General features: G+C 41.2%; 2 protein-coding genes across 3 annotated transcripts in view; both read right to left on the bottom strand.

Annotated features, from left to right (window-relative positions):
* Positions 1 to 159: 159 nt before the first annotated feature.
* Positions 160 to 8,736, bottom strand: RBM34 (RNA binding motif protein 34). The gene is made up of 11 exons (XM_074864614.1): positions 8,573 to 8,736; positions 7,145 to 7,763; positions 6,584 to 6,732; positions 5,263 to 5,482; positions 4,622 to 4,681; positions 3,992 to 4,035; positions 3,423 to 3,506; positions 3,146 to 3,209; positions 2,991 to 3,033; positions 1,258 to 1,376; positions 160 to 527 (listed from the first exon to the last, which is right to left on the bottom strand). Exons 1-11 carry the CDS (start codon positions 8,734 to 8,736, stop codon positions 222 to 224), a joined length of 1,872 nt encoding a protein of 623 aa, XP_074720715.1. The 3' UTR covers positions 160 to 221.
* Positions 8,737 to 10,902: 2,166 nt separating this feature from the next.
* ARID4B (AT-rich interaction domain 4B) overlaps positions 10,903 to 17,223 on the bottom strand; it is a 93,449-nt gene continuing 87,128 nt past the window's right edge. For both annotated transcript variants that reach the window (XM_074863158.1, XM_074863157.1), the window contains 3 exons: positions 16,180 to 16,395; positions 13,708 to 13,854; positions 10,903 to 12,680 (listed from right to left, as the gene is read on the bottom strand). In XM_074863158.1, coding sequence (XP_074719259.1) covers positions 12,550 to 12,680; positions 13,708 to 13,854; positions 16,180 to 16,395 — 494 coding nt within the window. In that variant the 3' untranslated portion in view covers positions 10,903 to 12,549. The remainder of the gene's footprint in view (positions 12,681 to 13,707; positions 13,855 to 16,179; positions 16,396 to 17,223) is intronic.

The following is a 17,223-nucleotide window of genomic DNA, read 5'->3' on the forward strand; positions in this document are numbered from 1 at the left end:
TCTGCAGTCACTTTGAGCCATCCTACGCAACCCCCAGAGAATTCGGTTAACCTGGGCAGCGAGACCCCGGCTAGGGACGAGTTCCCGGACACACCTACCGCGTACCACCTGCCGGGAGAAGCCAAAAACCCCAGCATGAATACCAAGAACAACTACAGCTGTAGTAGGAAACATTGTTTATGACAGAACACTCTTGTATACATCAATCTTTATAACAATATCTAACACTTATACATTTGATTTTTATCAGAAGATTGTTTGTTTTTCCCAGCTTTATTTCCAGGAATAGCTTTTAGACTTTTTGCTTTACTGCTCTTCTTTAATGGGATTGCCTTTTCACCAACAAATGAATCATTAGAGCACCTCTTGTTTTTTAATGTGGTATCAACTCTGTCCTTAGGAGCACGAGACTGAACTTGACTTTTCTGTGGTGCCTTCCACTTCTCTCCACAGCGCTTCACACGTATCTTTCTTCCCATCAGACCAGTGTCGTTCAGTTTCAAAGCAAGATGTACAGCATCCGTATTCTACAAGAACAGACATTCAGTTTAAAAGCAGCATTCCTTCCAATTGATTGCTTTCAAGTATTTCCCTTCCTGTAATTTTTGTAAGCAAAATTTTACAATAAAGAGCACCCAAACTGCTCTATTTATTCAATGACACTGCTTTGCTCAAAAACACCTGCACACCCACATAGCCCATGCACTGAGGCACAGACACTTGAAAACAGGCTATAAAACAGCTTACGTGAGACGTGGAAGACAGAGGCAGAGAGATGAAGGGGAAACTGGGGGAGAAAAAAAGCATTGGGCTGCAGGAAATAAACTAAGGAAGACGAGGCTGGGAGACTGCCATGAGAAAACAAGCTGTACTGAGTCCAAAACGGAGAGCCAGTATGCAAACCAGCTGCAGGAGAGAATTCTGCTCATATTCTGATACATAAGAAATGGGAGAACATTGCAGTTATACCAAGCAAACTCATCTGTCCCTCCTTTAAGTCTTTCCCTTAAAGTTAACTTCTTTCACCCCAACATTTTACAACTTTTCTTTGTACAATCTAAAATAGTTGGCTTTGTATCTGCTTCCACAGAACTGGTCTTCCGAGCTGCTTTTAACATAAAAAATGCTACCTTTCATATACTAATCCAAAAAATTACTAACAGAAAAAGAAGAAAAACATTTTCAAAGCCTAAAGGCAAATCCCAATTCAGATTCTGAAGAATTCCCAGTGTCCTGAAGCACGCCATTCTTACATACCTCAAAGAGAACGTAGCCGAAGCCTTTACCCAAGCCGGTCTTTCTGTCTCTCACAATTCGCACTGCTACTACACCTCCGCAGACAGAAAAGTGCTCTCGCACAGCATCGTCACTGATGTCTGCAGGCAAGCACAATGACACAGATGCCTTTTCAGTCAGACACACAGCTTTAGAAGCCTGGCCCAAATCCCAGTATTTTATATTTGCCAATTCAGGTACACAAACACATACATTTAAATATATCAAATATATATAGGTACACAAGCATCAGTGGTTCAGAAAAATTCCAGCAAGTTAACAACGCAGACTTTATAAAGGGCTATTTACTTTCACAGTTACTGATTCTCTAGCTTTGAAGAGTGCAATATAAGTCACAAGGGAGAATGAAGACAAAGACTGAAATACACTTTTCAAACAATTTCATTTATGGCTTGAAATTAAGATTTGTGCTACATTTTTGTAGCTCCTTCTTATGCCAGAATCTCTTTCTAAGAATTAATGCTGCTGATAATGAGCTTGAGCTGGCAGTTCTTGAAGTCTAATACTCATTGCCTGAACCCTGAATTTTAGCTGAATGGGGGAGAAGGGATTTACAGTTTCCAACCACAGTTGCCACACCATCATTCTGGTAAGGGCCAGACGTGTGAGGCTTTCTCAGTCTCATGCCTATGCAAACAGACAAGCGTCATGTAACAACACAAAAATACAGGTTATTCTTTTCTGTATAGGTACGCTTCATACTATGGTAAATCCCTTTACACAGATATAATGGTATCCATGCTAAGGGGAGAGCTGAATTTAATAGTACAGGTTTAATTACAGCAATGGGACTTAGATGTGCTGAGAAAGGTTCAAGCTGCTGAAGTCATTTTCAGAGCACTGCAAATATCCAAACTGTTTTTTTTCTGCAGGATGCACAGAGGAACATACAGTACTGACACAAGCTCTATATAACAGGCATCAGTAACATCACCACGATCAGATTTGTCACCTATCCAGAATTTCAGACAGGTTCAAGTTTTAGGCCAAAGTCTAAAGCCTGTTTGTTTCAGCATTACTGTCAGCAGTACATGATACTGGCTCTGCATCAGGCCACGGGCACAGGGCACACCGCCATCCTGTACATTTATGCATACACACCACCCCCAAGGAAGATGCTGTCCCAAGCTTCCTGACTCCATTAATACCCTCATATGGACCACACCTGAGGGTGATCCCTTCATCCACTCTTCAGTCCACTCAGAAGCAGCTGAATATTCACCAAGCACTGACTACAACTACACAGTAAGCACCTCCACACAGGTAACAACTGATTGCCAGTAGCTGCCTGGACAGTCACTCACCCTGTGGCTCACAGCATCAAAATGAGAAGCCATCACCATGTATCACTTGGAAGTACTTCACAAACAGGTACCAGTACACATTGAACAGTTCAGAAAGCTATGGCCTATGCAGTTTAGTCATATTTATTTAGAAAATATCAAGCGACAACAAGAACTGAAAGTGCTTGCAGTTCTACCTACAATAAAGAAAACAACCTGCAGAACTTGCCAGAAACTTACAGCCCCTTTAGGCATTTCAGTTAAAAAATAAAACCACTATTAAAAAAATTAATTCCAGCAAAAGATACTTAACTTCCTAAACATACTACCCTAAATAAATAAAAAACCCTTAATGTCAACCAATTCCATAAATGTTAAGTACTGATGCATAACAATCCATATTAGACTTACCATATGAGAGATTTCCCAAGAATACAGATCGTTTATTGTCATGCTGAAGAAAACAAGAGATACAAGACAGTAAACTATTTGTTACAGGAAAAAAAACCAAAAACCACCACACCAAAAAACAGAAAAAGGGTTTTCTAGTCACACATCTTACTTACCGAACTGCTTTTTGATGCAATGTCAACTCTGATGTGAAACCCACTAGCAATTTCTGTTCCATTTCTTTTGTAGCCAAAAGCAAAAAGTTTTAAAAATGAAATGAGAAAGCGTTACTTAATTTACAATGTTACTGCACAGCATTATTCCAAAACCAAATTTACTTTTAAGTTTGAAAAATGCATTTTATTCCGATTCAAGCAAAAGAGAGGAGGTAGTTTAAATGTATCCATAAATCTACCTCTTCAACAGGGAATGAGGAACAAAACGGAGACTTACTCTTTCAGAGCCTTAATAGCATCGCATTCTTCCTTAAATACAATATAAGCATTAATGAACTTCGCATTAGGGTGCACCTTATGCCTGGAACATGAAAAAAAACACATATTGTTTAAGTAATTCTGATGGTGTGCAGTGCACAAGTGCTTCTTGTCAAACACATTTATGCCTCTTCCTGCTTTGTGCACACTGACAACTTCATTTCTCTTACAGATCAAGCTAGCCCCTTATGTCCGAGGGAGTCTTACTGTACATCTTATACAGCCCTGATCGACCTTCCTCAGTTCATAAATATATCCAAGGGAATTAAAGACTATTAGCATCTTCCTCCTTCCTAAAATATAAGAATAAATATAAGAAATGCAACCTAAGATAATGAATTACTAGTATACCAGGCACATAATTCTTTTTCACTTGTCAAGAAAAAACAAACTTACACACAAAGGTAATTGCAGAAGTCAAAGAAACACAAAATAAGAAAATTAATATGGACAAGCATGTAACAACCAACACTTAAAAATTACTTTTACCTTGAAAAATAAAGCACAAACTTCACAAGAGGAACTTACTTTATTGCTGCTAACTTTTTGGATAAAGTATCTTCGGCTGGAACCTTTAAGATAAAAAGAGCTTTAGTTAAATAGGCCTAGTGTCACTTTATTTCAAAATACTTGTTCTTGAAGACAAAGAGGAATTCAAACCAGTAACATTCCCACCTAAAGCAATGTAGCCAGTACAGCAAGCAAACAATGGAAGCGGCTATTTCTAGAGATGATCTAGAAAGACCTCAGAATTAAGATAGCTTGCTTTGACTTCATGTTACATTTCTTGAATTCCAAGACTGTTATCTTCAACTGTTTTACAGAGTACACTGATTTACAATCAGTGTGTCTTTGCCACTATGATTTAAAACCAGGTAAGTAATACCTTTGCTAAACGAGCAATAGTAAAGGCATTCTTCTTCCAGACAAAATACAGCTCTGATACTATCAACTGCTGCTACAGGAAGAGTAAAATGTGATGAAAGGAAAAAGATACATCTGTGGTGACTCTGTGGTAAAGTCTCCAAGGCTTTTTCTAATGGCAAAAAATACACCCCCAAACCCACTTCCGAACTAATGAAGATACAAGTCTTATGAATACTACCCTTTAAGATCAAAAAATAATTTTGTTATATAACATTAGAGGAAATAACGTACCAAAGACCGGAATCGAATGGATTTTATTTGTCCATACTCTTTAAAAAGAGATTTCAGTGCCTAAACAGAAGATATTACAAATATTCAATACATTTTTGCATTCTGGTAATAAGAATTATTGTTGAATATTAGTAAGATTGTTTTTACACTATTTTTATTTTAATTATACAAAGTCCGTTAAAGGGCTACTAAAAATACACCAGCAATATGTCACCGTTTCTGTGTTTCTTGTGGCAGTTTTCTGTCCTACAGATTGCCAAAACTGAAATTGTACCCCTTACTACGGAAGTATAAATTTAACAGATGCTATACAACAATCTGAAGTATTATTTACATTCAAAATTGGAAGCAGACTAACTTTATAATTGTAGTTCTCATTTATTGTCATTTTTCACTGAAAAAGAAACTCACCTATTCTACTAAAGAAAGAGTAACTGCACCCACTGCCATAAAAAGCCCAACTCCAGGAAAACAAAAGAGATTGCCTCTAAAGGTTTCTGACAATGAGCATTATTTCCTACTTTCCCAAAAAGCAATTTTAGTCACAAATATGTGTGACTCCTCAGCTGGAAACATCCCTCCAAACTAAGGACTGTTGTAATTCTTCTCATTCCTTTAGCTGACAGAATCCACTCACGTACCTGAGCAGTACAGTTGACGGGCAAGTTTCCAACAAACACTGTTCTTCTGTTTACCGTTTCATCAGGCACCTTTTTTTCCTTTTGTTGTTTTACAGTAGTGCCTGTAGCTGAATTAGCAACACTTTTGGTGATCTCATGAGAAGCCCTTTTTTTTTGCTTCGCTTTGTTTTGAAACAGTTTCTGCTCCTCCTCTTCGTCTGCCTGCTCCAAAGCACGCTCTCTTATCAGAAAGAGACAAGCAAATTGTAATTGATGGGAAAAAAAAAAAAGAGTTTTTGAGGTCAAAGAACTGAAGCCTCCAAAATAAATATTTTAACTTGCATTTTAAATTATTATGTTCAACATAAACTGTCAAACATTACTATGCTTATTATGCATTAAACAAACATATCTGATCATTCCGTAACATGGAAAACTATCTGCTAGCCCCAGGACATTGCATTTGCTATTTCATAGGAGTAATAAAGAAAGAATTCACAATTAAATAATTTGACATGCTCTAAAATTGCAGGGGGAAAAAAAATTGTATTTGCAGGCTAGAACTAAGGCGAGATTTAACTCTTCCCAGTATCCAGGACACTCGGAACTAACAATCCTTCGGGACCCATCCGTGCACTAACAACTCTCCATCTACCCAAACCTGCCATAACAGCATGAACAAGAAGCAGATCTGAAGAAGCCTCTGAAGGCTACCAACACCAAAACAGCAAACAAGTTTCGTGGGCATGGAAGATGCAACAACGCACAGCCCCAGAGAGAGGACAAGGCGTTAGCCTCGAGCTACCATCAAGTAAACTTCATTATCCAAACTTTGCTGTATGGAGACCAGCTTCCTGCCTGCACCGACCGCGTCCTGGCTTAACCCTGAGTATTTACGCGAACGGACAGTGCATCGGAGCAGTTCTGTGCCACAGTAGGGGGCAAGCATAAGGACAACTAACTCTGCCTAGTACCTTGCTGCTGCTGAAACCACCTCTGCTCCTCTGACGGCAGTCTGCTGGACAAAGCCAACTACAGTTAGAAAGCATCACCCCATGCCAGAGAGCACTTTTTGTCCAAATCTACAACCTCTGGACCTGTTAGCTCTTAACAGGGGATCTGCACTTCACGGACCTCAAACTTCAAGAAGTTGGAAGTATTTACTATCTTCTGGGGAAAACCACAGAAAATTTTCACAGTCTTCTTAAAAATAACTTTCTAAAACACAAGGTTCAAGACGAAGAGCTGAACAGAACTGTACTGTTTCACTGAACCCATAATCTTATAATTACACTGGATTTTTTTTTTTTAATTTTACTATGAAAAGGTATCATCTACCCACCTGTTTGCCAATTTTTTCTCTGCTTTTGAAAGTTCCTTCTTCGCTTTTCTGGCTTTCTTTGCCTTTACAGGAGGTTCTTGCACGACTGATAAGCTCTGGTCTTCTGACACTTCTTCCACTTCATCTGTATGCTTTCTTTTCTTATTTTCCTTTAAAAAAAAATAACTTGAAAAACAAAATTCCAGAAATTGGAGTGCCGCTAACTAAAGTCAACAACTGCAAGAAGCGGTGTGTCCCACACCCAGATTTACCCGCTCACCGGTGCGCCCACCCTGCTGGTCTCACCCACCCTCATCACAGCATTTTCAGCCTCGCGGCGATCGCCGCGGGGACCGACCGGCGGCCTTGAGCGCCAACGAGTTACCGCTCGGCTTCCCCGTGCCGCCCGCCCGCCCGCCATCGCTCACGACCGGTCTCCGGCCCCTCTCTGGTACCAACGCGCAGGTAGGCGGGACCACTCCGCCGTTACCAGCACCGCCAGCCCCGGCACTGACCGGGCCTCTGGGGGCAGCGCCGCCGCCGCCCCGACCCCCGGCGGGCTGGGAGGAGCGCGGCACTCACCCCCGCCACGGCCACCAGCACCGGCGGGGCGGCGGCGGCGCTGAAGAGGCGCGCGAGCGGCGCGGCGGGCGCCCCGCCCGGCCAGAGGCTGCCCGCCACCTCCCCCACCACGTACTCCTCCGCCCGGGCACCGCGACGCGACGCGCCCGCGGCGGCGGCCTCAGCAGCGGCGGCGGCCTCGGCGGCCTCAGCGCCCAGGGCCTCCCCGCCGCCCCCCCGCAGCCCCCCGCCCCGCCGGCGGGCCCGCATGGCTGCCGCTCGCGACTGTCCGGAGCGGGCGCGGCGTGCGTCACTTCCGGCGCGGGCGGCCCCAGCGGGGGAGGGCGGGGCCGGGGCTTTCGCCGGGGTCGCCCGCGTGCTGCCCTGTGAGGGCCGCGCCCGAGCCCGGCGGAGGCGCTGGCGGCACTGGCGGCCCCTCCGCCCCGCGGGGCCCGGCCCCAGCAGCGGCACCGCCGGCCTGGCGGGGGGCGGGAAAGGGGCGCGCTGGTCCCAGCCACGCCGGTTTGGTGGGGGCGTGGCAGCACTACGAACACATACACTACCAGCTGGGGCTGGTGCACGGGTGAGGGATACGTTGTTGCCGTTGTTTTCCAAGGCCCTCAGCTCCTCGGCGGCTGTGCTTGAAAGGAGACAAAAATTACTGAGTGATTACTCCTGCCTGTCTTCTCAAGCTGTTTCTACTTAAAATCACTGAAGTGGTTCAGAGTGCCACGCGTGGTTAAAAAATAACATCGCTGTTGTCTACAGAAAGTGTGACTACGCTGTGGAAGTACCTCTTACCGTGTCCTTTCTTTTCTGTCTGACTCTACCTTCGTGATTGCTATCCAGCCCCCATCCAGGATTAAGTGTGTCGTTTTATTCTTTTTTTGAGCAAAAAACAACCCCTCCAAGTCCCCAATTAAAGTCTGTGCAAGATGAGCTCATTATCCTTGAGTACAGATTAAACGGAAACCGGAAACTGGAAAGCTTCGTCTGTGCCAGGCTGCCTCACGCTCCAGCAGCGCTGCCGCTGCAAGGCTGAACTAAAGCCTACAGTACAGGTTTCCTCAAAACAGTTCATTAAGGTGTGCAATTGTCAGAGGGTGCGTGACCTCATGCTTGACTTCACAGGCAGAAAGCATCCTTCCGGTGCTCATGCAGCCCCTTTTAAACCAGCTCACCTTGAGACAAACCTGGAAAAGGACTAGAAAATGCAAAGGGGGAAGGGGTGTAAAGAGCACCCAAAATTGAACAGTTTCCATGACTTGTAGGTCTGAAACAGGCTTGGTGTGCATTACAAACAAAACTGGGTTACAGAGAGAGCACAGAGCCACCGGCAGTTAAGCAGTTAAGACTATTTAAGCACTAAGAAGTTGTGAGACCACCAGAGAGGTCATGCCAAACCACCACTTGAGCATCCAGTTTCCTTCTGGATTGTTTCATCTGTACCTGGGATCGCAGGAGGCTTTTAAAGCCTGTAAAATCCCTGAAACCTGGTACCTCTCAGGGGATTCGAGGACTGTAGCCTGGGGGACAGGAAAAGGAGGAAGGAGCCATACTTCTTCCCTCCCAGCTTTGCTCTGTAGCGAGGAGAGACAAGTGCTCTGGATCATCTTGCTGCTGCTGCTACATGGGTTGGACTAGATAACTGATCTAACTGGAAATGACCCTTTTTTGTTAAGTTAATTCTCAAACAGATTGTTTTCCAACCCAGGCCACAGTGCAGCTGGTGCATAAGAAAGTTTGGTCTGTTATTAACTCTTCAAAATTAGGCACCTAATTGGGATCTCCCTTTAAGACCTGCCTGTCCGGAATGTAGTTTTAAATGCTAGATGATAATAATTGGAAAGGCATAGACAATTACCAGGCACTTAAAGGCTGAGGCAAATACAAACAGCTCAACTGTTGTTAGATTTTATGCACTTCTTGAACTGCCAGTGTTAGCAATTTTGTTGGCACCAATGTCCAACTGAAGGCAAAACAAGTAATCCAGCTATGGAATAAAGGTAAAAGCATTAGTCTTGACACACACACCAGGCATCCTGTGTCTGGTCTTCTGGAGGCCAGGAAAGCTAGGGGCCCTCATTGATGGGGTCAGCCCAAGAAAATACACAAATTCTTAAGAAATGGCAGGTGGCTGCTGCATTACTTGTATTGGCTTTTCCAATCTACCTTCACACAACAGAGCAGTTTTGTAGGTGACACAGGTGGGGCAGAACATGCAGAACCATCAAAATACAACAAAATTACATTTGACAAGCTGAAAAGGCATACAGCCTCCAGAACTCTGCCAGGGAGTTTAAGCCCTGTGGCAACAGGGAAGTTCCACAGCATGACGGAAACTACAAGTCCATACGAGCACTGGTGGAGACTGTAAATAAAGGGAGTCGGGGGCAACGCAGACAGCCCGCAAGCAAGGCGTGCTTTCTCTCGGCATATGCAGATAGTCTAGTCTCTCAGCTATTCTCAACATGATCAAACATGAGACATGCAAAACTCAATTCTGTTGCTGAGCCAAGGTGTAAAGGATAAAGGAGAAGTAGTTTGTCTCACTTTGCCTTTCAGGTCGTGGTCTGAGCTGGCACTCAAGGGTATGGGTACAGCCCAGCAATCACTGCCAGTGGAACACTTTCTCAGCTGTACAGTGTGCATGCCAAGCAGGGAGCACACCCACATTTAAAGATACATTACCATACGTAACCTGAAAAGAAGTTCAAATTTGACTCACTGGAACATGGGATAAAATTGCTTGTCTAACAGTTTGCCAAAGACCTTCCTTTGTAACCACTGGGACGCAAGTAACATGACCTGGAGAGTATGATTTATAGACACACTTCACAGACGAGGTCCAATATAAAACATCCAGAACAGATTTCTGACTATTCATTAAACTGCACATGAAGTACAACAAAAATCATCTCAGCAAAAATCTATTTATGCACAAAGCTCAGTTTAGGAGTGGGGAAGTGACTAACGATCCCTGTTAAAACAGGTAAACAAAAAAATCCTCTCATAGAAAAATGATGGGCCTAAAACTAAGAGCTGATCAAGAACTAGTGAGTGGAGATCCGAATTTGCTCTTGCTTGCCCAGATGTAGTTCCCAGTTAAATCAATACCAGTTATGCCTACTGAGCCTGAAAGGCAGAACTGAACTATTACGACTGATTATTAATTCTAAACTTAAAACATAAGTAAATATCCTCTGAGTAGCCCCCACTGAAAGTATTAAAGTTACTCCTGTCAGTCTCAGATCACTGGTAATTTTTAAATACAGTCAGTGTTTCTAAAGCTTATTATCATTTGTTATTTATCAGTCTCATCAGTAATCTATTATTTTGCAGGCGTAACAGTATTTTGGTCAACCAAAGTACAGCCACACATGATGTAAGCAGATTAACACTAAAAGTTTTATTCCAGTTTCACTTCTGCTGAATCTGAACTTGAGGCAGTTGGTACTAGAAATTGGCAAATATCTTCGGGAGCTTGCTTTTACATTTTCAAACTACCTGAATTAATGTGAATCAAAATTCACCTTTTTTTCAACTTGTGCTGTCTTAATGATGTCAATGGGCCACGTTCTCTCACTCTGCTGAAAAAGAGGATGAATTTGAAATAATCAGTAAGAGGAACATTAGGCCAATGTACCTGCTCTAGGTTATCTTTATATGCTTATTACACCGTATCAAACATCATTTGCTAAACTGATTCTGCAGCTTCATGTCATTATAATGAACACACTATGGTTGCTTAATTAAACTGTTAGAAACGAAATCAGGGATTCACAAACTATGGCATTTTATTTCAGAGGCCTTTGCTTACATTTGTACAATATATTACATAATTCTCCATTTTCTGCAGAACCTAATATATATTTTATAGCTTTTTTCTATAAGCTTTTCCTTCAACGTTTGTCAACAAATTTTTACAGTCCTGTACAATTCTGAATACTTTGAAACCATTTTCAATAAAATCAGTTAACCTTAAGCACACACTACGAAGACTGAAAATGCTTTTCTTAGAAAAGTCAAATGTAAAGGATTCTGACACTAGCATCTACAAACAAAATGCTTTGAATTCTTACATGTTGTATTGCCAGAAAACAAAGAAAAACATGCCAGCCCCTATTTCCCCAGGCAAAGGAAGTACACAGAACTACAATTAAAACAGTAAAACAATCTGTACAATAAAGTACTGTGTATTAACAGTGCCAGGTATTAAATAGCTTGAATGAACACTTCCGCAATATACAAATGTCTTACAAAGGTATATAATTAACAGGAGAGAGCTTGGGATCCATACAACATAAAATCAATACAAGTGAAAACAGTTTGAAGTTGGTTTTGGAATTTGTACAAGGCATTTAAAAAATTAAATGTCTACCACTCAGCTAGCTATTTATTTTAAAAACAACTACCCTTTTGTGGCAGTGTTCATATCAGCAACCACAAATTATAACCTCACACCTTACTCCGTCTTGAAGTCCTCTCCTTGAAGCTCGTAATAAAATAAGCATTACAAATGAAATATTTGTTGCTTTAAGGGAAAAGAAACATTTACAAGAAAACACAAAAATATAACTGTTATAATCCATATGAATAAATATACACTTTAAACTGGCTAAATACAATCTTTATACATTAAGATTTAATACAGTTTGTTAGCCATTTTCTTTCTTTTTCATAATGTATTTTATCAAAATTAAAAAAAAAATACTGTTTTATAGAAAAATGGCAAAGTACAGTAGTTTCATTCCAATTAATGGGTTCTTAAAACCCAGAGTAACCTATTTAGGCCTAATTCAAACCTGTAAACATTAGTCAGTCTTTTTTTGTTTTTTAAAGGAATCCTTGTATTTGGTTATCAGGACTGATGTCAAACATCCTACTAACTGCAGGTTTTGAATTGAATACATGTGCTTGACGTATACAATTAAAGCCACTATAAGGTGACTTAGCAGTTAAAAAACAATTAGCTTGTACAAATGAAAATAGGTTCAATATTTGTCATAAATAAATGGAAAAATATCAAATGTTCCAGCTTTAACAAAATACCAGGGAATACAGTAAGCCTTACCACGTTTATTTAGATCAACCCAACAACTATATGCATATTGTACTGTCTCTACAGGCAGTGAACAGCCTCCATTTGCCACAGTGGAAGGCCTTCGAGTCACTAGACTTACAATTCCCAGACAAGTTGGAAACAATTATTGCTTGAGGAAAAGCAGTTTGTTGTACTTCTTCTTCATAAAAGTGCACTTAAGTGCAAAGTTAGCTTGTCAAGAAACAACTTTAAATACAAAATAGTGCTTGTCTGAATTTTGTGCCACTGTGCAGTATAAAAACAAAACAAAAAAAAACAAACAAAAAAATAAGAGTGGCCCTCAGCAGCCATTAAGTGCAAAGTGCTTTGGCAAGTCCTGCTGTCACCTGCACTCAACTGACATTCCATTCTGTGATGAACTTGACATAGATGGTTCTGCTAAAGTTAACATAACTGCAGCCGTAATGGAACTAGAGGAAGGTGATGAGGAGGAAGATGATGTAGTAGCAGCACCTGCACAGGAAGAGAAAAACACAGGTTATAAAAATTTACGAATTAAGCAATAAAAATGTTTTCTGTTCAACAAGAAGCACTCGTACATACTGCAACTAATGCCTAGTAATTAAAAAGAAAAAAGCCTCCATTCCCTAGTTTTTGTGGGAAACACTCCGAGAGGCAGCTTCGGCTGTGTGCAAGACAGCATGGCATTGCCCTGTGCAGCCCTGGTTCACTGGTCACCCAGATCAAGGGCCCTGCCAGTGGACACCAGAGCTCATTCCTGACCCGCAAGCACAGTCAACTGCTCCCTTTCTTTCCTGTGGGAATCAGCACAGGTAGGGCCGCATCCCAGCCCTGAATCTGCACAAACACCCTACACTGGCAACCAAGAAGCAATTGCAGTTCCCATGTGATGGTTGCAGCCATAAAATCTTACTACACATGGCATTTCAGTCTTTCTTCTTATACTCAGTGCACTCGTTTATGTGCACATAAACAAGACATGGAAAAAATAATCCTTTTAATGCTGCTGGAATCAGGCACACTAGAACATTCCCTACAGCAATAGGTAAAGCAACTTCAGGGAAATGAGAGATTTAATTGATAGTCTCCTTGAACTCAAAATAAATCACTTATCCTAAAGGCAAGGCACTAACTAGACACACAAGAAATGCTATAGTAACTTTTTGTGTAACTTGAAGAAAAGTTGTAAGTTACTAATAACCTTAGATACTTTGTTCACTGCTTAAAAAAGTTTCTTTTTCTGTTTATATTTTCTGTATTAAGTAGTTCTGTCTAAACAGAATTAAATAGATTGCATGCCTTTTTAATGTTTTTTTCCCTTACATAGTCACTGGATATCTGAACCATACCTTCTAAAGATCATAAAATAACTCTACACATTGTTTTTAAAAAAAGCCAAACAAAACCACACTCCTAATGGCACACATCTCCCTAAAAATTATCCAACTCTTGTTGACACCTTAATAACTTGACATGCAATTTAATCCTCTAGAAGTGGAATTTAGTTCCCAGCACTTACTTTCCCGCTCTTTTTTCTTTAAGCGCTTTCTTCTTCGGTCAATGGAAGCCACCTCAGATTTCAAGGACAGGTAATGCTTCCTGATTTCCTGCAATTTTTCTTGGAGGACTGTTATGCGCTCAGCGCTAGTCAAATTTTCCAAGTCAGCTGCAAGTTAAAGAATCTCTGTTAATTATTGTATTGAAGCATTTACAAAAACTTCTGAATTTCAGTGAAGTGGGAAGTGCTCAGATCTTTATGATGTGCTTTGAGGTAGCACAACACAAAGCCAAGAAACACAGCAACAGCAGCTGCTGTCTATTATCACAAACTTTGTTCCTTTTTTATTATTTTTAAAAGATACCACCAGATACACTTTTTTTTTTTTAAGGAAATGGGAGAGGAAGAAAATGCATGCATTTCCCTCCCTGTATGAAGGAAAAGAAAAAAAAAAAAATGAAGGCAACTGGTGCAGACATAGGGGCCAAAACTAGCTTTGAGCCTGTTGTTTTGAGTCCTCACTAGAGGTCAGTTTGGCCTAATTCACCAGGAAGGTCAGTCTTGCCCAACCTGTCTTGGTTGTTACAAAACAAGCAGGTTACAACAGGAATCAGAATAGCTGTGAGGTGGTTCTAATCGAGTCCATGGCATATGGGCCATAAGGTGTAACTCTACAGGACCTTCTTGCTGGCATCCCACACGGGGATGTCGATGGACACAGCCAGCACAGGAACAGCCCCTCTGGCTGTTTCCAGCTGGGAACTCTCCCCAGTGTGCACACTGCTGTGGGGGGCACAGGTAGGAGGAACTATCTCTGTTCAGGCCCTTTCAGCCTCAGGTAAGCCACACAGGAGACACTCCATTCAAAGACATTTAAGAATCATTTAAACTAATGTGGGGTGCAGAATGCACTTCATCAACCTATAATGAAGGTAGCACCAAAGGATGAAAAGCCACAACTACAGTAGGCTGTGGGAAGATGAGGAAAGCTCAGAGACGTTGCAAGTGTCTTAGACCTCCACAACAGCAGAAATGTGTTAAATAGCACACCAAAGCCCAACTTCTGCCAGGCAAATTTAGCACGTGCAATGTAGCAAGGTAGAAAGGACAGAAGGAGCAAAAGCTCTTTAAATGTGTTGCACAGGAAATCTGCCCCACAAACCTCAGCAGGCCGGTAAGTGACAATAAAGACCCATTACATTACACTGTCCTGAAGAGCGGAAGAATGGAACTTGACTGTGAAGAAGTACTAGGAGAAAAACACTTTTAAAGTAGAGTAACACTGAGATTCAGGGCTGGAGAGGAAAATAACGCAGGGTCAGATTCTCTCACTGCAGAAACAGGTGGCTAAGTGGAGAATTCCCTGGGCATGAAAGAATGCTGCTGCAAAAAAATAAAAAGTGTGCTGTGCCAGCTCCTTCCTGTTCCCACTTTACGTGAGGAACAGCAGCCTTCACACAGCCTGGGACAGAGTGCAGAAAAGTGCAGAGCATAACGCTTTGAGAACTTCAGAAAATTGACATACGCTAAGGTCATCTGTGAATACTGAATGAGATGCTATGGATTACTTCAAAAAGTAATTTAAATCAGCCACAGCACATAGTTTCAATTTAACCTTTAAAAGCAAGGGGAAAACAACTCATGCAATGCTATACATCCATGGTCAGTACTAAGGACAGTTTATTGCTGACTAGACAATTAAATACCCAGATACTGTAAGAGAGAGGGCTAAAACTAGCAAATTTTTGTTTTTAAATAATTATTTTCAATTGTTTGCTTATTGTTATATTGAGGAAGAAAGCTTCAATCAACTACTATTTTATCATACCTCTCTTTTCTCCTCACTGCAAATAATGCTGCAATAGCATACACGCACACACAGAAGCAATTAAGAAGATGTATTAATATTAAGGCATTAATAAGCTACTGAACTGTTTTTCTGACAGGCGAATGCATGATCCTTTCAACACTGCTCACCCCTAACTGTAACTGTACCTGTATCTGACTGACACAAACACACTGAAAGTTCTTATTACTAGAAATAGTAAACATGTCCTGGTTCACTAAGGCAAAAATGGAAGGGGGGAAAAAGTTACAAAGCAATCATGTACGTGTCTGAAAAATAACTACAGAATAAGGAGTAAAACAGCACGGAAATATCAACACAAGAAGCACATATAGTGGATTCATGCCACAATGACAGGTCTGCACAGGATGGCAAGAACAGCAAGTCAGCATAGGAGCCATATCGAAAAGCAGTATTGGAAGAGTACAATATAGACAGCTTCCTGCATTGCAATTGCAAAAAAACCAAACAACTGTTTTTTTTCTTTTTCTTTTCTTTTTTTAAAATTTTTAAATCAGGATTTATCACAAAATCAAGCAAACTGAAAATCGAATAATTTTAGGGGAAAAAAAAATATCAAAATTCAGAAAGCCTTCTTATACTATACCACAAGACCACACCAGGCTTGTTTTGAAGAAAGTACTTACACATTTGAAAACTCCATTTGTAAACTTTGGGCAAACGGTTATTCTGTTCTTTGAGATCAGACTCCTTCTCTCCATTTTTCCCACATTTTCCTGGAGATTGTGTTCTTGCGAGTGATTTGGTTTGATGAGATTTCATGCCAGTAGAAACCGATTTTGCTGACTGAGACTTGGACACACTTTCACCAGCAGACAGCTCTTCACTGTCACTGGTATTTGCTGAAGAAACAAGAAGATATATTGTTACAAAACAAAGCAAGCTTCCTGCCCAAACCAAACCTTATCAGAAGCTACCCCTGTGCTGATTTTCATACAACATCAGTTTATTTGACCAAAATCCTTTTACTCAAAAATGATATAATCCATCCTGGTATAGAAGCTTAGCACACAGCTCTTTGCATCACTAGCGCCTAAAGACAGGTATAGAATGGGGCCCTGCTAATTCTGGCATGCTGTGAAAGGGAAACCTTCACTGGAAACACCGTCCAGTGAGTTGCTGTGCAGGTAGATTCATAGCTATTATGTGGACCTACAGGAACCAAACAGAGCTAGAGGGTGAATAAAAGTACCAGACTGTGGCTCCACAACCCATCCCAAATACTGGTAAGGATATTGCTGAAAATGTGTACGCAAGAACGTAAGGGGGTGGGGCAGGGACACACTACTTGTAAGGAAATTCTCAAATACAATCTAGCTGCTCAAAAGGTCTGTATAGTGAAGGAACACTCCACTCCCTGAACAGTTCAAGACAGCATCACACTTGTTGGTTTAAAATCATATCCAGAAATAAATTGCCTACATTAGAAAACAAGGCAAAGAGGAAGTCCATGTATCAATGTAGGTGCAAAAATTACCCATGTATTTCTGCTTATGGGACTATACTTCTTCTAAAACAATTATCAAGACTGATTGTTATGTCCTATCTTCCATTTACTTTTTTTAATATTCATTTCTAATACAGCATTCAATATATACAAACCTCTGACCTGTTATAGAGGTACTAGTTACAGACAAGCTTTTCACTGCATTCCTAGGACATGTAGCAGA

Source organism: Strix uralensis, chromosome 3 (genome assembly GCF_047716275.1).
Source record: "Strix uralensis isolate ZFMK-TIS-50842 chromosome 3, bStrUra1, whole genome shotgun sequence".
NCBI lineage: Eukaryota > Metazoa > Chordata > Aves > Strigiformes > Strigidae > Strix > Strix uralensis.

What these genes read in the sequence shown, in the direction of transcription:
- RBM34 (XM_074864614.1), bottom strand. Translation starts at nt 8,736, where the DNA reads ATGATCCAGAGCACTTGTCTCTCCTCGCTACAGAGCAAAGCTGGGAGG. An exon ending in AAAGCCTCCTGCGATCCCAG is followed by an intron (nt 7,764 to 8,572) that starts GTACAGATGAAA and finishes TCTCCTTTCAAG; the next exon opens with CACAGCCGCCGAGGAGCTGA. An exon ending in TGCTGGTGGCCGTGGCGGGG is followed by an intron (nt 6,733 to 7,144) that starts GTGAGTGCCGCG and finishes TTTTTTTTAAAG; the next exon opens with GAAAATAAGAAAAGAAAGCA.